The sequence below is a fragment of the Rhinolophus sinicus genome, chromosome 15, assembly GCF_057876585.1.
Source record: "Rhinolophus sinicus isolate RSI-liver-muscle chromosome 15, RSI-T2T, whole genome shotgun sequence".
Lineage (NCBI taxonomy): Eukaryota > Metazoa > Chordata > Mammalia > Chiroptera > Rhinolophidae > Rhinolophus > Rhinolophus sinicus.
In genome coordinates this window covers 51782056-51803513 of record NC_142515.1, presented here as the reverse complement: position 1 = coordinate 51803513, position 21458 = coordinate 51782056, and the positions used below count along the sequence as shown (strand labels likewise).

At 42.2% G+C, this 21458-nt stretch overlaps 1 protein-coding gene across 10 annotated transcripts in view; it reads right to left on the bottom strand.

Annotated features, from left to right (window-relative positions):
• KAT6B (lysine acetyltransferase 6B) overlaps positions 1–18458 on the bottom strand; it is a 176109-nt gene extending 157651 nt beyond the window's left edge. For 2 of the 10 annotated variants that reach the window (XM_019745946.3, XM_074339633.2), the window contains exons 1-3: positions 16573–16890; positions 7369–7438; positions 3679–4557 (exon numbers count right to left, since the gene is read on the bottom strand). In XM_019745946.3, coding sequence (XP_019601505.3) covers positions 3679–4299 — 621 coding nt within the window. In that variant the 5' untranslated portion in view covers positions 4300–4557; positions 7369–7438; positions 16573–16890. Of the gene's footprint in view, positions 1–3678; positions 4558–7368; positions 7439–16102; positions 16141–16572; positions 16898–17681; positions 17830–17998 lie in introns of those variants that run through there. The other 8 variants (XM_088792069.1, XM_019745942.3, XM_074339632.2 and 5 more) reach the window with 8 other exon arrangements.
• Positions 18459–21458: the final 3000 nt, after the last annotated feature.

Here is a 21458-nt window from a genome sequence, read left to right as displayed (position 1 = left end):
TACCTGATAATATTAGTGTCTCCCTTTCCAACTACAGTAGCCTAGAATGAGAGTTCACATATCTTATGTACTGTACTAGAAACATACCAAGACTTGTCACTTAATAAATTTTAGAAAGATATTCCCAATGAAGTGAAATAGCAAGGAAACTGTTTAAAACTGAACTAAAGGGATTTTATAAAAATGCTAAAGCCCAAATGTTCAAATGGAATCCTAATGCTACAAAGTCTGTGACGACGAAAGTCTCTCTTAGAATATTTGACTTTGCAAAGTCCTCACAATCTGACCTAATTGAGCTTTACCACTTAATGAGAAACACTAATACTATCCTTTAGGAGTTCCCTCACCAAGTCAGAGATAAAGTTTTATCTTCAGTGGTTTAATTCATTTCCGTATCACCTCACCAAAGAGAGCTTTCTTAAATAAATACAAAGAAGTTATGCTAAGAAGCCAGTGTGGTAATATCCAATTTGAATTCTAGACTATCAGAAGATGTGCAATTACATTTCAGAAAGGAAAGGAGCCCTTCTATTTTAACTTGCATTGTATTCCTCCTCGCAGTCATGCATAGGAATGATGATGATGTTAAATCTAATTAGACACAGATTTACTATTTCCCCTACTGCCTTCCCATATTGCTAGTATTATAAATAGTATGTGCTTTAAAAACTGTAGTAGGCTCATTGCAGCTACCACATTTAAAATGCCAGAAATCTATTTGTTGAGGGAAAACTGCTTCTAAGCATTTGCAGAACTGGAAGAGATACTTTTACTGTTGATGAAAAGCCACCACTGCGGACCAGTAGACAGCCGGGCAGTGAAGAGGTGTAGAGTCAGTCTCCTTACAATCTTGGCGTCACCACTCACCAGCTCTATATGTGACCTTGGACAAATTACTTAGCGTTTGAGCCTCCGTTTTTCATCTGTAAAATCAGGATAATAATCTATGGTCCTCACAGTTACTGTGATAAGGAGATAATGAATGTAAAGCACTTGGAATAGTGCCAGGATTTAACCCTTAAAAAATGTTAGTTCTTATTTTTACTATTTTTTTTCTTTTTTACAATTAAACGAAACTGCTCAGCAAAAGTAACTAGAATAACAGCTTCTCTGAAAGACATCAGTTGACTAAACTATAATTGAGATTACCGCTGTACAAACAGTTGCTATTTATATCATAAATGTCCTCCCACGGTGCAAACTCCACGGACTTCTTCTAGCACAAGAGCCATGATAATCTGTCTTTCAAATATATTAGAAAAAGTCCATATACAAGAAACAACAGTACAACCAATCTACATGCAGATCTAAGTTCAGCAGCTGAAGCAAGAATAATCATTAACATTTTATGGTTTTAGAGTAAGAAACTCAAAATATTTTCTACAGTACAAACAAAATGTTCACATTGGCTATTTAACATTTTGGATCCTTTTGAGAATTTGATATAAAAAAAAACCATAGGCCCTGACCCCAGAAAAACACGTGGATACACATCATAGTTCAATTCCAGGGGATTTGTGACCTACCTTCCCCAAGCTTATTCGTGGACCCTGTATAAGAATTTCTATTACATTTGCTTAGCAAGTTTACATGATTTTAAACTACTTACCACTTGCAATCTCTAAGGGCAATATATTATGTTGTAGTTTTTACTACATTTTTCAAGGAAAAATGCTATTGTAATATACAATACAAAACAATATAATACACTGTAGCCAAACTGACTTGACCTGATTTTCATTTATTTTTATTTGTTCTTTTTTAAGAATTAGATTATGATTACTCAATAAAACTGTTCTCCAAATTTGATCAAGTAAAAATTTCATCAAGCTTTCCTTATATGATGATGCTAACTGGACAATTTAAAGATCAACATCACAAAAAGAGCACGAACAACTGCATGCTAAGCAATAAATTACACTGTTCTCAATCCTAGACACTTTCGGACATGAATTTTCCTTTAGACTAAAAATACTTCTGTACAGATGCTGTATGAAAAAAAAATATGATAAGGTTAGCAAGAAATGGTGGGCAAGGTGAAAGAGAAGGATAGGAAAGGGACTGTGGAAAATTTGTAGTGACTCCTCTACCACAAGGAAAAATATCCCCTGGACCACAAAATAATTGAAACATACTATTAAACTGCCTAAAGCTGTCTTAATTAGTCCACGTACCTGATCATTATCAAACCTTAATAGACCTTAGGGTAATGTATATATTTTAAAAACAAAGATATCCAAATCCATCAAGAAATGACTCTATATTCCCTTAAGGAATCTCCTCACTGTATAAGCTTTTATAAAAATATTTAATGAGAAACAGAAGTGCTTAGTGTGGCTGTGTCAGACACAAGAATTAGGATTTGAATCACGTGATGCATATTTTTTTTAAACAAATGTTGTTATTAATGGAAAGAAAATTTCACAGTTTTACTTCTTTCTCTATGCCCACATTCTCTCACAAAGAATTGGGGTTAGTTACACATATGCAAATACCACCAAAGCACAAAAATCAATGTCCCGAAAAAGTAACAAAATAAAAATATAGTTAAGGTATAAATGCTAGGGTTCTATATTAGCTCATAGAGCTGGGTCCCTATCAGCTTAAAGCCCTGAGAGAGAAGCAGGGTCTATCTTAGGTTGGCAGTATCCAAAGAGGAAAAACACACCATCAGGAAGGAGCACAACTGTTCCTAACAGTGTGTTTCCATCACTTCTAAAAATGCAGTTAACAGTACAACTACCCTTTCTATCAACAATGGGTAATGGTTTACAAGATGAAAAGTTAACTGGTATCAACGTATCCACTGGCCCACAGGACAGACTACAAGCCCTGAAGCTGAAGGGCTTGGATTATTACAAACAAATTGCTGTGACTCTACTTTGGTTATCGTTTGGGCAGTAATTTCAATAGCTTTGAAACAAAACAAAGGGAAATCCTACTCAACCAAAGACTTACAATTGTAGCATTAACTTAGGGCGATATCTTCTATATATGTATAAACACTACAGCAATAACAGAAGGCCCAGAGAAACACCAGAGTGTAAGAAAAGAGACAAAATAAACATTCACTTTCACCCACTGAGAAGTAGACAATAATAAATGACTTCAAATTGAAATAGACAGGATTTAGGTCACATATTAAAACAATTCCAGTATTAAAATAATTAATCTAAAAAATAATAAAATAAAAATAAAAAATAATTAATCTATAAATTCTTCTCTGAAAATAATAAAGAGAAAAAATATCAATTATAACTCAATAAAGCTGAAAAATAAAGATAAATGATAAAAGAGAAAAACATACAGTGGATTTTCTTAGATTTTCAAGACTACGTATATGTGCTCCTGCCTTGAGGAAGGGGGATTCAAGTTACCTATCATGGTCCCTTCAAGCACTCACAGGTTAACAACTAAAGTTTAAAAAACAAATCGCATAATCGTCACGTTAAATTTTTAGTTGACCGATGAGGAAGCCCTCAATACGCTATAAAACACTATAGAACACTTTATATATAAGTCAATATGTACATTTCAAAACACGAAAGCGTGCTCTCAGGCAAAACACTTGATGTTATCCAACTTCACTCAGAACTTTTGGCCATACAGAATTTAACTTCAACTGTACAAGTCAAATGGGCAATCTTTAGAATGCACTGGCATTCTCTCTTCACTTACCTGGTCTTTTTCATGGGGTAGAAGGCTGACAGGTGGGAGCGAGGATGGGAACGCGCTGGGGTATTTGGGAGCCCCACTGCCATCTGAGCTTCCATAGTTGACCCTGTACTGCGGCCCGTCTTTCAGTAACCTCCCATTGTTCACTGCACGTTTGGCCCCCAGGCGCAGCCGCTGCTGAAAGGCTGGGTTGTTGGTGGTGCTTGTGAGATCACTTTGATTTCTGAGATACTTCTCGATGTTCTTCAGGGAGGAGCCATTTGGCTCCTCAAGTCCTTCAATTGCTCTCCTTAAAAGTTTATTCCAATCCACATTGCGAAGATCACTGCATGTTCCTCTAGACCCCTTGGTTGACTTAGGAAAAGTGCCTGGTTTAACTGATGAAAAGCGCCCAGGGTTGTCTGGGTCCTTATAGGAGGCAAGGCCTTTGTTGGTGACTTTGAGAACGGAGCCATCCTGAACACTGAGTTCCAGCTGTTCAGAGACGGTCTTCTTATCCAACCCATGGGAAGTGCTGACTGCATGGCAGATTCTCTCTTCAGAGGGCCTTTGCTTTTGCTTTTTTATTTTCTGTATAGCTTCAAGAATCCACTCTGTATAAAGTGGGTTTGCAAGTTTTACCATGGTTGACAAATGACTTCTTCAATACAAAAGTTACCCATAGAGGTTCTCCTTGTATTTAACAGAACTTGCGCATTTAAAAGTCACTTACAATTCAATAAATGGGCAGAGTATTCCAGACCATACTAAGCAACATCTTACAAACATCCATCCTTAAGAGATTAAAAAGAGAACAAACAGGCAGTGTTGATAGTTGTCTTATTTCACCAACAGGAAAGACTGCATTCAGGTGAAGAACATCTTGAACAAGGAAATCAAGACCTTAAAGGATAAATAGGGAGAAAGGCTCTTAATAAGAGAACTTTTAAAAATAAACGAAAAGGATTCTTTTAATATTATTTTTTTTCTGATGCAAAATGACCCCAGAAGTAATGACAGGAAGGTATAATGTAACAAAGCCACAATGACTATATTTTCCAATCAGAAATTGGGTCTAAGTCTGAGAAAGAATTTTTTGTTTTAGGATTTTTTCCACTTGTTATTTATATGAAATCATTTATGGGGCATTTAAGAGATCACATCTAAGTTATATATTTAATGGTTAACCTTTATTGAAATTAATACAATTACATGAAGGTGGTTCAAGATATACGTCTATCATAAACATATAATCAACATCAAAGAATTAGTCTATGATACAAAAAATTTGATGGAAGTACATTAAACTTAAGAAATCTTAAAACTTATAAAAAAGCAATAATCCTGATTCTTCTACTTCAGCTGGATACAATATTTCTCAAGTCTCATAAGAAAATTTCCCATCTAGCCACTTCTATAGAATCACATTCTCCCATCCTTTTGAAAAGGGTCTGTGACACTCTCTAACCAACAGGTTGGAAAACTGAAACTAACATAGTAACATAACCCTTTACCTTTTAAACAATGTAGCATTCTAGGTATCTTAGTACCTAGTTAGCTTAATATAAGGAAGATTCATACAAATCTGATTCCAGGTGGACAGTGGTATTGCTCTGAGAGCCTCCTCCTGCACATAAAAACACCCTGGATCTCTAATCTGGTATTGAGTACACCTGCAAAGAGCACCGGGAGAAAGGGCCCTGGCCTGGGAGTAGGGCAATAATAACATATCCCTCAGAGGATTGGTGAGAGAATTAAGTGCACACAGTATCTAATATTCAATATACAGTCATCACTTCCATCAAATGTGACGTCTACATACACACTCTGAAAAACGTCTCACAAAATACAAAATTAAAGTTATCTCTGGCTATTTAGATTTAATGTACCTTTAAAAAGGAAAATAATGTTTTCCTCAAAACTTCAGCCAGATACCCTGGAGAATATGACATTTGCTCACAAAGATTCTGTGGCTAAAACACTGAACCATTGAACTACACTTGTTCAGTCAGTTTGAAAGAAGCAACTTAAAAAGGACTCTCCCTCCTTTTCATCAGTAAATTATAGGTTCACCCCATTTTTTCCCCCTCAGATTCAGAAACTTGGGGCTGACGGGACCTTAGAGTTCAGTCAGTCCAACCTCTAGTTATTCCAGTAAACAATCCCTTGTTCAATATCCCTACAGATGAGCCATAAAATCTCAAAATACACCCAGCAAGTGAGAGCGTGTCGCTTTTTGAGGCAGCTCACGCCACTGTTATACAGCTCTACTTGTATTTCTTGCTCGCTGAGGCCAAAATTTATCTTCTGCCCACTAGTCCTAGTTCCTGTGGAACAATCTCAAGAAATTCTTTTTTTTTTTTTTTTTTTTTAAGGAGGGTGCAGCTCATAAGTGGCCCATGCAGGGATCGAACCAGCAACCATGGTGTTATTAGCACGACTCTCTAACCAACTGAGCTAACCCGCCACCCCAAGAAATTCTTATTCTTTAATATGACCAGCTTTCGAATATTTCAAAACAAGTATCTTTTGAAAACCACTCCAGTCAAACCCCATTCTACCTCCAGCCCACTTTAGACCACTCATCTCTCAGTTCCTTAACACTTCATATATCGCATGGTTTCCAAGCACCTCTTTCTTTGGGTTGCTCACTAGTGGCTAATGTCCATCTTAAAGTCTGGCAGCTCAGGCATTGTCCAATTTTATTTTTTTTACTTTTATTTATTTAAGTGTGTTTTTCCAGGACTCATCTGCTCCAAGTCAAGTAACTGCCTCAATTTAGTTGTGGAGGGCGCAGCTCACAGTGGCCCATGCGGGGATTGAACCGGCAACCTTGTTGTTAAGAGCAATGCGCTCTAACCAACTGAGCTAACTGGCTGCCCCCGCATTATCCAATTATAAATGCAATCCAAGGTTACGTGAACTTTCGTAACAACTGGCTCATACTAAGCATGCCGTCCAACTACAAACCCCAGATCTTCTTTCAAAAAGGCTGTCAAGTCTTTCCATCCCCTTCCTTGTGCAAATTTAAATGCTGGGATTTAAATTTTATTACAGTTCAAGTTCATTTCGTTGGCTTGAGTCTATCTTCCAACCTATTAAAGATTGTTTTGAATTTTGATTCTGTCATCTGTCATCTGCAAATCTAATAAGCACTTCCCTCTATGTCATTATATAAATCATTGACAAAAATGTTAGAGTTGGAACATGGTGTGTTTAGGAATGAAATCATTGGCTTTCAGAGCGCAACCACTTTCACGATAAAGTACAGGAATCATTCTGTGTTAGAAAGCTTAGAACAGGAAGCTGGTCTTTCCAAACCAAAATGGTTTTGGGCTAAAATTTCATTAGAAGGCATTTCACTGTGTCCAAGTAATTATTTCATCTTTCATCATTTATTCAGGCTGAATCAACTAATTTAATTTGATTGCACAAAATACAACTGTAAGAAGCAGGAAAAGAAGTCACAGAAAAGTATCCTATATTGCAAAGTTGCTTACAGGCATCTCGGTTACACAAGCAAATGAACATACAAAACATACATTAAAACAAAATACATTTCATAACTAATAAATACTAAAAATATACCTTCATGACAAGCAGTTACCACAATCCTTACCCATAATCAAAAGAATCATTCATCTCTATTACCGACACATTTCAGGAAGACTGACATTTTATATCTTAAAAATATAATAAAATAAGGAAAAATACCAGAATTGGAACGCCAAATGTTTTAACAGTCCATGACAAAAAAGAAGATTGTCCAGATCTTCAGGCAAATCTGCCAAAAGAAAAAAAAGTAACTGTCAATGTGGGCATGAGGACGTCCCCTCAACTCAGCACCACCCATGGCTCCACAACTATACTCACTACACAGAGTTGCAATGAGTGATGAGTACACTACATCCACCGATACATTAACTTTCTCATACACGTAAAAAATATTTAAGAACAGGGGAACCGGGACAAGAAATGAAGCCCCAGAGCAACTGACTAGAGAGATAAAATGTGCACTCCTTTAAGATCAGACTTGTTCTCCAAGTGTTAAAATACAGGTTTGTGATAGAGCCTAAGAAAGAATCTCATCATGAAAAAGAAAATCCCACTATTACTCAAATAGCCAGGTAGGTATAACATTTTTCGGGGTGGGGGGGGGGGGGCAGGGAGGGGATGTGAAGAATCAAACATTGTTTAAAAGTCAGTATTAACTTTCCCAGGCAACATTCAGTATTTGTCCCAAAGGTCACCTGGCATCTAGGTACTGATTGGACCATTAAGATATGGCCAATACCTGCACCTAAGAGAAGGAGGTACCAGTTTCCACAACCGTAAGTATGGGTTCACACAAGTCATGTTTTAGGACAATACTGATCATTTTTACTTCAGAGACAAAAAGTAAATAAATTTTAAACAACCCTGTGAATAACTGCAAGTTATCTTATACAAAACAACCAAGCAACCTTAGATCCTTCTTCCCCTCCTCAGCCCGAGACTACACCCCACTCAATTTAATCTCAAAATTAGCTCTCATCTGACACCAACCAATGGAGTTAATTAGGCAGAAGCAGATGTAACTCAGCAGCTCTTTGCTATAAGCAGAATCAGTGTTTTTTAACACACATACACAGCTAGGAGAGGAGCAAAATCAGAAGTCTCTTATCAGTAGCCAATTCTCAACTAAACACATGTATATTATCCATTTTGTATATTATCCACTGCAAATTTTTTAATCCTATGCTGGTTTGTTTCTGAGATCCCACTGGCCCCACTGTAAATTGGGATATGCTAAGAGAATAGATTGAAAACCAATTTAATTTTAGTCTAAGCAGTATCTAACTAGAAAGACAAATCTACAGGGAAAAAAAATACCTAATTCATTCAAAAGCCAAACAGAAATGGCTTTTCGCCCCCAATTTGGAATTAGCCCCACAACTTCTCTTTTTCAGAGCACTAGGATTTGTTCCTACAAAGATAGGACATTCTATCAGTTCAATCCTAAAAATCATTATTCTCTTTTCATTTTTTTCTATAAAAACTTGAAAGTTGGACTAAAAGTCTACCAAAAAGTGAGTGAATCATTCCAAATTAATTCTGGGGACTCCTGCTACATCAAATTAAATTATTCTATTTTCTGAGGTTTTGAATCGTTTTATTTTTAACTACAAAATAATATCAGTAAATTATATGGTTGTATCATACAGGCTTATAATAAAACACTATTTACACCATTCATTTCAAACCATTCTAAACAGATCTAGAGAAATGCTTAGTCCGACACTGAGCTTTTGGCTTCATTACTATTACATAAATATCAACACTATTCAGAAATATTCATGTCAGCATAAGAAAAGTCAAAATATATCCTGGATCATAAATAGTATGTGAAGCCTCCTCCAAGCTTTTACTAAAGCTGTGTGTTGTTTCAAAATCAATGTCATAACACTCGAGTCATGAGATTATGGATGAGCCAAAAACAGTGGTAGAAAAAATAAAGATTAATAATAGAGTTTACTCCTTTGTCATCTCCAGTTTTACTTGCTAACAGTTATTTTTAGCCCTCTCACTTTTATATGCTCCTGGATATTTTCACAGCCTATTATGTAACTGGGTGAGGATCCACAAATCCTAACAGTATCTTCTGAAACTGAACGTACACTGCTTACGGAAAGGGACATTAACTTCTTTCCCTCTATAACCACCCAGCACAGACTGGCACAGTTGCTCAAAATAGCATCCTCGGTTCACAAATAACGGCTGTCTGACAACATCAAACATCGTCCACATGGTGAAACTGGTTAACTAGCAAGTCTATTTCCCCTAAAATCAATGCTGGAGGCCCAAAACATGTGAGTTGGGAGGTGAGGTTATAAATACTAATCAAAGAACAACCAACAAATACTTAGCAAGATGTTGTGTGGGTGTGCAGCCCTCTGAGGGGTGCTATGTGGGTAAGATGTAATTAGACACCATTTGGTGGCTCCTCAAAACTTAAACATAAAACTACCCTATGACCCCGCAATTCCACTTCTAGGTATATACCCCAAAGAACTGAACACAGGGACTCACATAAGTACATATACACATATTCATGATAGCACTATTCACAATAGACAAAACGTGGAAAGAGCCCAAATGCCCAGCAACAGATGACAAAATGTGGTATATATCCATACGCCGGAATACTATTCAGTCATGAAAAGGAACTAAGTACTGATACTGATACATGCTACCATGTGGGTGAACCACAAAAACATGTTGTGAAAGAAGCCAGACACAAAAGGTTATGTGTATAATTCTATATATATGACACACCCAGAATAGATAAATCCATAAATAGAACACGGATTGGTAGGGCCTTGTGTGTGTGTGTGTGTGTGTGTGCGCGCGCGCGCGCCGGGGTGGGGGAGGAGGTATTTTGGATTGATGAAACGGTTTTGGAACTAGGTAAAGGTGGTGGTCACACACCACTGTGAATGTACTAAATGTCACTGAATTGTTCACTTTAAAATGGTTAGTTTTATGTTATATGAATTTTGCCTCAGTCAATTCTTTTTTAAGAAACAAAGCACTAAATTGAACCATAATAACACCAACCATTTTCTGACAACTACTGTGAGCCAGGCACTTTACATGGATTATCAGGAAACCTTAAAACAACCCTGCAAGATAAAGATAGCATTGTTGCCCATTTTGCAAAAGGAAAACTAGCCCTGACTTGGTCAAGACCTCAGACCACTAAGTCATGAAGAACTTTAATTCAGAGGTTAAAATCTAAACCTGGGGCCGGCCCGGTGGCTCAGGCAGTTAGAGCTCCATGCTTCTAACTCCGAAGGCTGCCGGTTCGATTCCCACATGGGCCGGTGGGCTCTCAACCACAAGGTTGCCGGTTCAACTCCCGCAAGGGATGGTGGGCACATGCCTGTGCAACTAGCAACGGCAACTGGACCTGGAGCTGAGCTGCGCCCTCCACAACTAAGATTGAAAGCACAACAACTTGAAGTTGAACAGAACCCTCCACAACTAAGATTGAAAGGACAACAACTTGACTTGGAGAAAAGTCCTGAAAGTGCACACTGTTCCCCAATAAAGTCCTGTTCCCCTTCCCCAATAAAATCTTTAAAAAAAAAAAAAAAATCTAAACCTTTCCTGTCTCTCCCCTGGTTTTCAAACTAGGCTCCCTGGATCTCTTGTGAGAAAGTGCCTTGGGCTTTACACTACCGGTGCCTCTTGTGAGTCAAACGCTAGGACCACCATTAACCTCTTGTACCAAACAAAGCACCTCCACCTCAACTGTTCTATACACAGTGGGCTTCTCCATGAGATTTCACTTCAAAGAAAGGAGAAAGGTCTGGAAACAACCATGACTTCACCTTGCTGTGTGAGGATGGGCAGAACAGCCCTTGGAGGGATGAGCCCTTGAAAGACGGCACAACTTGAATCACTGCCGTCTCAGCACCCAAATTCAAAGCCTTCATGACCCCATGTAGACAACAGCTTCTTAGCAGCCTACTACTCTTTGTCTTACAGGAAGCTTTTAGCTTTCCTACTATTTTAGCATTCACTTCCCACTTTGTGTTATGCTTATTTGTGTACTGATCTCATTTTTCTTAATAGACTGTAAAATTCTTAAGAACAGGATTCATAGTTGATTCACCTTGGTATGTCCCAAGATTTCCCAGGACCACAACTTGAACATAAGAGGGGTTTGATGCCTATTTGCTAAATGAACTCATCAGTGAATGAATGAAGGAAATCTAGAAGGCACAGAAGCTAAGAAGGAACTGTCACACAAAAGGGACACGGAGTCCATGTGCATGCCTAGAGAGGGTATGTATGGAAGAAGAATAAAAAATAAAGTTGGCTGTGACAAAAGCTAGGCTGAGGCATGAAAACATGATAGCTGGAGTAACAGGAAGCCACTGCAGGAGTAGTGACACAATAAGGCACCGTGGCATGCCCGCGTATGCACACACAGATTTGTGCAATGCTTGAATCACGCTGGCAATAGTAACCATCCAGTAAAGGTTGGAGGGTAGGATGACTGAAGTAACAAACAAAAGCAACCAGTATTTCATCTCTCCAAACATCAATCTGGTTTAACTTATATTTATGAGTCTAACTCAGCAGCAAGCCCAGAGCAGGCACTCAATAAATGTTAGTTGAATTCTTTTTAGAATAATACGAAGTTCTTTCTCACTACTAATTAACATAGACAGTCTTCAATTCATAAGCTAATAATGTTTTCCAAGGATTTCTAAGAGGCTAAATCACCGTGAAAATTATCATTTCAACTAATACATATTATATTAATTGGAAGTTTAATTTTTCATGTCATGCTCTCCTAGTTGACAATATCCTTGTTATGTCATTAAACTATAATTGTGTAAATCTGCTTCAACAAACAATAATGGAACCATCAATAAACTATTATGGCTTCCATAATCCCTAGCAAAGATTAGTTTCAATATCATCACCATAAATTATAGTAGAGACATGTCCCAAATCTCCTGGCGAAGCCCATGAATTAGGTTGACACAGTCAGCCCTGCATTTAAGTGCTCAATAGTTTCAGTCTCTAAACTTTAATCACACCGTTAGGAACCTCACAGGAAATCTGATCCCTTGTAAAACAGAGGATTTTAGAGACAAGATGAAAAGTCATTTGAAGTCATCAGGCCTTTGGAGCCAGGATACACTGATTAGTAATGATGATATTATAACTAAGCACTTTCGCTTAAGAAATAATAAACTAAATTTAGAGTGTCTTTTTTTTTTTTTTTGACCTTAGAATATTTCTATTCAATCCTAGATTTCTTCATAATTACAAGTTAGCTTCAGCCAGGTTTTAATGACAAAGACTGAGAACAACGTATTAAGAAAAAATCTGACATCTTAACTTGTAAAAGATTATCTTGAAAACACAGATCATTTAACTTTATCACAGATGTCTTCAAACAGGATATCCAGTATAGCCTGAAAATAAATTAGGGTTCCCCTTTGAGAATCTCAAGAAAATTATAGATGTTTTTTAAAATGAACGCATGTACATACAGACATTTGCATCCAATTTCAAGGGCTTTCAGAACCCCCACTGCCCATCCAAGGACCACTTAAAGTCCACTGTCTACTACTTTACCTACTTAAAATTTAATTTTTTATACACAGAGAGATCAATAATTTTATCCAGTTTCACAATAATTATCTCTGTGTGTGCTTTAATTAGGACATGTTATTATTAAAATAAAGTTATTCTCATTGGTTTTAGATATTATCAAACATGTTCTGGAATCTTATGCGAGAAGGAGGTGTGCTATGATAGGATATATCTGGAGTTCAGGAATCAAGTATGCACTTTGCTAGCTACCTAAACTGTGGGATATTGGATGTGTTATTTAATCAATGTCTCAGTTTTCTCATCTGTAAAAATGAGAATACGTCCCTGTTTTACAGAACTGTAAAGAGGAATAATTGAGATAACAAATATGAAAGAACCAAGGATGGTGGCAGACACATAACAGGAACACTATAAAATGCTAGCTCATAAAAGGAAAAAGGGCAATACAGTCAGCTGGAGACCTGTAAAATCTAATCTGGCTGAACTTCTGTCTATATGGCCATTTTCTCCTAAGAGAGAAGTCGGCACCTGGCTCTTAGTTACAGTTGCAGAGAAGTAAAAATTCAAGACAGAGAACAGCAGAAAGTGAACAAAAAACAAAAATAGATTTGGAATGGTGAGAATGAGGTCATGAAGAGTGTATTTTACTCATAATCATACATCTTTTAAGGTCAATAAAGCTTTTAAAAGATAATACACCATAGGAGAATATCTACTTGACCTGTGGGTAGGAAAAGTCTTAAAACAAGACACAAAAAGCACTAACCATAAAGAAAAGACCAATAAATTTGACTCCATTAAAATTAAGAACTTCTGTTCATTTAAAAGACACCATAAAGAGAGTGACATGGCAAACCACGGAATGGAAGAAGGCATTTATTTGCAACATACACACATGACAAAGGATTTGATTCCAGAGCAAATAACTCCTAAATAGCAATAAAAGACACAAGGCCCAATTTGAAAAACAAAATAGGGGGCAGGCTTGAACAGCACTTTACAAATTAAGAAATCCAAATAGCCAACAAATATATGAAAAGCTGTTCAGTCTGGTTCCTAATCAGGTAAATGCAAAGTTGACCAGATCGGCTAATTTGAAAGGCTAACCAAGACAGTTGGAGAGGACAGGCAATGGGAACTCTCAGACACCAATGGTGGGAGTGGAACCTGGTATAACACTTTGGAAAACAGTTGACTGTTAGCTAGTAAAGTTGGTGACAAGCCTCACCCTGTGACTAGGGAGACCATACAACTCACCATCCAAATGCAGATACTTTGGAGAATTAAAGGTGTTTTATTAATAATTACACTGGGACAGCAGGCATAAACCAAGATAAATGCCGTCCTGCCTATGAACCAGCAATTCCATTCCTGGGTGTACGCCTTCAAGAAACCTGTACACATGTGCACCAGATGACAAGTACGGGAACACTCAGAGCAGCTTTGTTCACAATTTCTCCAAAACCGGAAACAACTCAAACATCTAACAACAGTGCAATGGATAACACCAAAATTGTGGAAGACGGTGGGAGTTCTATAAAAGGTGCTTAAAGGTGCTTCAGAAATGCAAATTAAAGCATTCTGGGGAAGAAATATCCCTTCATCACACTTCTCCCATCCATGTACCATTTACCAGTCTGCAATCAAAGGCTGATCACAAAAAGAGCTCACACATCCCTACTTTCATAAAACAGTTTCCTTTTCTCTGACTTTATACAAATACGGGCATCTGTATACAGGAAAACTGAAGGTATTTTGTAGATCTAAGTGACTGAAAAGTCACCTGTTAGGTATCCTAGCATTTAACAAAGTCAGATCAGTTAGTTCAGTCTTCTTTTGACTGGTATGTGAAAGTCCATGCAAGTTTCTTAAGTACATTAGAAGTATTTATCAGACTTCTTCAACTACCTTCCAATACGCACCCTGTTTTACCTTTCCTTCACATTATGCTTTACATCTGACAGTTTCCACCTTATCTTCACAAGCAGTGCATGAGACAAACATGGTATAGCGGCAATGACACAACATCCACCTCCTCAGAGGCCTGGGGATGGCTGGTAGACAAAACTTCTACCGACCACGTCATCACCACCAGCCAGTCATTCGCCTAAGTTCCTCTTTTAATTTTCAAACCTTTCTCTGTCTCTATCTTTTCTTTTCTTTTTAACCATTACTTTACCTACCCAACCTTCAACCCTAAGTAGAAGTTCTCAGGTAAGAATCTTATCCTTTACTGAAACATGCAACGCTAATCTTTCCTTCTTAAAAACATTAAAAAAAAAAAAGACTGTCCCAATCCATCTTGATACATGTGTGAAGAATTTATGAATAGCAAAAGAGTGGAGTGTATTATTTCAGGGCTATCCCAGAAAATATAGGGTACACAAGACAGCAAGAATGTGCTTTACTCAATCATAAAAAAAAAGAAAAAAGAAACACACACCTTTCAGCACCCTAGAACTCTACCCCAACATAACTAATTCCCATTTGATACTTCTACATCCTGTCCATATGGAAGAGTCTTCATACACTCTTTACCTTGAATTTCCTGGCACCTCCAGCCCAAACATACTTGGTTCATCGGTCTCTTTATCATATTCCAATACCCTTTCCTAATTGCAGGGGTTCAACTCCCTCATGGGGCATTTGTAATTTAATCCTCTGCTTTTTTGCCCTTAGTCTCCCACCGCTCTGCACTCTGCCCACACCAAAGTCTTCCTGAGGCAGACACCCTGCTCCCCCTCTCCTGCCCCACCTTCAAGATTCCAGCTCAAGTTTCACCCAAGAAATCCAGCCTATCAAACAACCCTGTCTCCCAAACTAACACCTTTCTTAGCGCCATCCTCGCTCCTGGTGCAGTCCACCGGATCATATCCACCCAAACCTACTGCCCAGCTCCGCCCATCTTTCTTCACACCTGCTGCCTCTTCCCACCCTCCTGAATCCTCTGGCTCCGGGAGATTCTCCACCAGTTTGTATTTTACACGTTCTAAGTAGCCCCCCTCCCCATTTACGTCTGCTCTGCTGTCTTTATCATCCTTCAGAGACTCTCCCAAGCAAATCCATCCCATCTTCCATGTTATTTCAACGCTTCATATACCCCAAAGCTAGCAAACCTTTCTATTCCAACATGCCGATTCACTCCAAAACTCCCTTCCCACCACAGCAACTGTACCTGCTCCTCACATTCCCCCCATACTTCCCCTAATCCAACACCTACTCTGCACTGCCTTCTCAATTCTCCTCATCCACCGTACCCAAACGCATTCCTACTCTACCCCAGATACCTGCAATCTCACCCTTCCGCATCATTCCACCTGCCCCCACGTACCCTTCATTCCCCTTCCACATCTCCAATACTGCACCTCTTCGTACTCTCCCTTCTGCACCTGCTTGCACACCTCCAGTTTCCCCTTCCACCCACCCCCTTAGCAGTACTTCCCAGAAACTAGCTGGCCCCCAACCGTTCCAACCAGGTCACTCCCACTCAGAAAATCCCTCCAAACCCCCGCCTTCCGACCACCGGAGTCCCACCCCTACCCTGATATGGCCCCGCCCCCTCCACCCTCGAGCCCCGCCCCTTGCCCTGGAGGCCCTGCTGAGGGGCGGGGCCTGTCCCTCCTCCCCTTTCCCCCGCCCCCTACCGTCACGCTCAGGGGCAACCTGACCCCAAGCGGCCCCGCGGTGACCCTCGCGCAGAGGCCTGTGGGAGGGGCATCACAGCCCCCGATCCCCCCCCCCTCTTCCGCCCCCTACCGCTCAGTCTCCTCCCCCTGGGAACGCGCGGAGTGGGTGACAGACCTGGCCGCGCGCCACCGCCACCGCGCCTGCCGGGGGCGCTGCCGCTGCCTGAGAAAGAAGCTGCGGCTGCCGCCTGGAGGAGGTGCCGTCGCCTCCGCCACCGCTGCCGCCGCCGCCAGGGGTAGGAGCTAAGCCGCCGCCATTTTGTGTCCCCCTGTTGTTGTCGTTGACATGAATCCGACATGACACTGATTACAGCCCAATGGAGTCTCATTAAACCCGAGCCGCGGCCCCGCCCCGGCGTTGCTCCATTGGACAAGACCGCAGACACTTAGGGCCACCCGTTGGCCTGCGGGTCTGTCCGTCACCCACACACTAACCACTCTGCAGCCCATTGGGGCAGGTTCCTGCCGGTCATCTCGCCTCCGCATAGACACACCCCTCGACCCAGCATCCCCCCCCCTCCGGCACCACCCCAGGGGTGGGTCCACTGCCAGTACCAATCAACGGACCGCTGGGCCCGCCTCTTCTGGGCACTTATTGGTCCAGCCTTTTTTCTGTCTCCCAGACACCGCGCCACCTCTACTTCCACCTACCCGCCCCCTTTACCTCTATAAATGGATTGGGTCTACTCGCTGCAGAGACGCTTGGCCTTATTGGCTGCCGACCACGCCAATCAGAGGGCCTTTTCCCTCTCCCCTCCCCCACTCAACCCCAAACCCCCTAGCCCGCAGCTAAAGTTTGTGTGAGAGCTGATCGCTGGCGGCGGCCGCAGGATTTAGGGGTGGGTGCGGGCGGGCGCGCGCGGGCGGGCACGCGAAGTTAAAATTCGAGGTTCTCAGTCACCAGCTCCGGCGCCGTAGCGGGCGGACGGGCGCGCCGCCCGGAGCGTTCCATCCCGCCCCCTCCTCCACCCTCTCCGGTCCCGTACCGGGCGACTACTCGCCCGCCCCCTGGCTCGCATCCTTACCCCCCACACACCCCATACCCTGCAAGCCCCAGGCTGGGTGCAGTCAGAACGATGTCGCTGCAGCCTCCTTGCCATCCCATGCCGAGGGGGAGCAAGCCCCTACCCGCCGGGCGTGCACCCCCCGGCTCAACACTCGCCCGTGTCTGCAAGCACGTGCACCGTTCGCCGCTGCCTCCAGCCACCCCGGTCCCCGGCTAACCTCGCCTGCAGCCCGGCCAATCGCTTGCTGCCCTTTGTTGCTGCAGCCTGGGTCTCCCCGCTGCCTTCCTCAGCCTCCGCCTCGTCCTTTGCCAGCCGCCCGGGTCCGCAGCGCCGCGCTCCCCCCGCCCGGGACCCACCGCCGCCGCCTCCTTCTCCTCCTCCGCCTCCTCCTCCTCCTCGGCTCCGGGCTGCAGCGCACAGAGCCCGAGGCAGCGCCGCCCAGCCCCGCTCCCCCCGCACCGCCAGCTAGCCCGCCCGGCCCGGCCGGGGGCGCAGCCTGGACCCCGCCCGCCCCAGTCCCCGCCCCGGGGGTACCTGCCTCCGCCCTGGGGGGCTCCGCTCGCCGCCCTCGGGGGAGGGCGGGGATGCCGGTGTCCGCGGGAGGATGGGGACGCCTGGGCCGTTTAAGGCGGGGAGTGTGCCCGCCAGGGCTGGGACTGAGAGGTGCGGTCCTCGCCAACTCGCCCCCCTCCCGCCGCTGTGGGCCCCAAACTTCGTCCTCCGCCCAGGCCTTGCACCCTTGGGCAATCGCGGCAGTTTTGGGGTGGGGGAATGCCTCGGGAGCTGTGTCTACCCTGATCAGGAGGAAGAGGGAGCAGTGACATTCAGCGACTGCGGACAGGGCACCGCGGCGGCATCCTTAGGTGGGAGTGGGGATGTCAGACGCGGGCTGAAGGGGGAAGCTGCCCCTCAAGATGCTCTCCCCCGGCCTACGAGGAGCTAGAGAGCCCTGAGCTGCGTTCTGGGTGCTTTCTTGGGCGGTGCAGCCGAATGGCAGAGGTGCTAAGGGGCAGGGGGAGTCAGGGGAAGACCGCTGGGGGGCCCTTCCTCTCCTCTAGCCAGCGCTCGAAGGAAGGCTGGTGGCGAAGTTCGGTTTTCCAGGCTTCCCCTGGGCCCCCCGAGTTCCTGAGGCCCACATGAGGGAGGCTGGGGGCTCCTCTGTCCGCCCAGGCGAGGCCACTCTGACGCTGCCCACATGCCTCCCAGCGCCCTCCAGCCTGAAGAGCTCTTCCCGGAGATGGATGGGATGCTGGTAGAGAAGACTTCAGAAAATAGGAAAAGTAGGCTAGAGAAATAGCTCCTACAGAGTTTGAGTAAGAAGTTTCCCTCCCCAGGCGCCATTTCTTTGAGAGGGGGAGAACTATGGCTTTGTAAAAGAACCAAGTTTCAGGCATGGTGGCCTGGGTGGAAAACCACCTGTTGACTGAAGTCTGTCCCTGGAGTCAGTGCTATCTTGGGCACTAGCAGGGGGGATGCAAGGTGCCAGGGAGAGGAGGCCCAAGGCTACCGGCCCTGGTTGACTCCAGCATCCTCATGCCAGTGACACTGCAACAGCAGCATCTTCAACTCCCCATTAGAAACCCCTGTACAAACTAGGTAGGTACTTTGTTAGAGCAACTGACCGCAGACAAACAAAACTAGCAACACAGCCCTGTGGCAAATGCAGAGCACAGTACACATTTCAATTTTTAAAGATGGTCTGCTCCTTTGGGGTGTGAGCAGCCCCCACTTATATGTTTCTTGGCAGCAAGGTGAGAAAGGAGCTAAGAAGACAAAGGGCACAGAGTTGGATGAAAGGATAGAAAAAGGGAGAGGGAGAGCAGAAGAGTTGTAATACTACACTCAAAACTGTCACCGGTTCCATTATAAACCCCTTTTATAGGTGTTTTATTACTTAGTTGTTAGTTTTTAAAACACAAACCTCTTTAGATTAAATCTTGGCATTCACAGGCTCAGCTCAGGGAAACAAAACACAGGGAAAGAAAGATCCGCCATCCGCCATCGGCTTGGCTACTTTTGAGTTACATTACTGATAAAACAAACAAACAGCAGGTTGGGTTTCCTCAGAGTCTCTCTTTACCTCTTTTACTTAGTATCTTCAGTAGCTGGCTCAAGGTGAATTTTTACAAGCCATTAGTTCATAATTCAGTCTAGTTCATTTAGATATTTCAAAGTGAAGGACATTTATAAGGCGTGCTTTTTTTAATACTGCAGGTGCTGGAATTTTTATTTTCCAAGAAGTTACTAAATAAATTGAAGAATCCTGGCAGACACTTTAGCCTTTATGTTCTTTTTTTCCCTATGGTCTGCCCAGATGCACTTTATTTTGTAACTTGGGTTTGAGTCCCCCAGACTACATTTTATCTCAAGCAATAAAAATAAACCATGTCTTAATTAAAAACAAGTTTCAAAAGCCCAAATCTGTACACTCAAACTAAAGTATGCTAAAGAAGCAACCAGACAATAAAAGCCAAAAAGTCCACATTTAAGATGTCTTCAGCCAATGAATTGTGGGAGATTTATGAGCATCTAACACTCGTTATCACTAATGAGTTAGCCACACAGATTTCCAGTGCATCAAGAAGTGAAGAGCACCTTACAGAGAAATGGGTCTTGTTTGCCTAAATTTGTGTGCCTGTCACCTCAGGACCTGGCAAATACAGAAAAGAGAAATATCTTTATCCAGTATCTTGACATGTGTGTGTTTTTTTGTTTTTGTTTTGTTTGTTTGGTTTTTGTTTTGAGGTTCGTAATAAACAAAGTTCTCTAACGGGCATGACAAGGAAAGGGAATGTGTTGCTTTCTCATTGATACGCCCCTCTAACGTTGCTTGTCCTTGGAGAAATCCTGGCTCTCCAGATAAGTGGGACTAGAAAGGATAACAAGACACAGCCAGAGATACTTAATGCTTACTCCTAAACCTCGCTCTTATCTGTGGTATCTCAAGTCCTCTGCTGAGCCAAACAGCTCAATTAAGAAGTTAACCTAGAAGTAACTTGAATTGAAAACCAAGCATCGTGCACAATTTGCAAGCTGACTGTGCTGAAGAATTATGAATTCAGGGGCTCCTCTGACCAGTCCTCGTCCCTTCTCCCAAAACATCTGCCAGTGGCCACAGCTGGCCAGAACTAGTGTTAACTACAGTTAAACTGCTCAAGTGTGGCTCACAGATCGCTGGCATCAGAATGATTGGGGAATAAGTGCTTAAAACAGTTTCCTTGGCCTAACCCCAGAGATTCTGATTCAGTAGGTCTGGAGTGGGGCTCCCAAAATCTACATTTTTAACCCATGACTTGACTTGAAGCCTCTTGGCACTGAATTTGAGAAGCACTGGCCTTAGGCGAATCCTCTTCGTTCCCAACTGGAAAGGAGTGTTTTAGCCATAAAGTTCTATAGTCCCTACGTAGTACTAGGATGATTGAGTCCATGGTCTGACCTATTTGTCCTTAGTCCGAAGAATACAAAGGAATGTAGAGGAGCTTCAGGAGCTGAAGGGAACCTGAAGGGTGTGATCTTTTGAATTTTTTCACTCACTCTGAAGCAAGTCAGACAAACAACCCGAGAAGAGGTATCACATCCACAGACACTTTAAAAAGTCCTTCTGAAGGAAACTGGGTAGGGAGGCAGTAAGCGGAAGATCCTGAACTGGTTTGTCCAGGCCTCACCCATGATAAATTCAATTATATTCAATTAGTCACTTAAAAAACCTTGGTCTGAAATCTATGTAATTTTACTAACAATTGTCACCCCAATAAATAAATAAATAAATAAATAAATAAATAAATAAATAAAACCTTGATCTACACCCCCCTTGCAAATGCCACATGGAATCATTTCTCTTCATTGACAGGAAACTGCGTCCCCACAAGGTCACAGTGTCTGGTTACATCAGTCAAGGGCAGAGGGCGGAGGGTGATCAATCAAACCATTCGTTTTAAATAGTCTAGCAAATCCAAGAGATAGCTGTGTCTGAACAGCATGTATTACCTTAAAT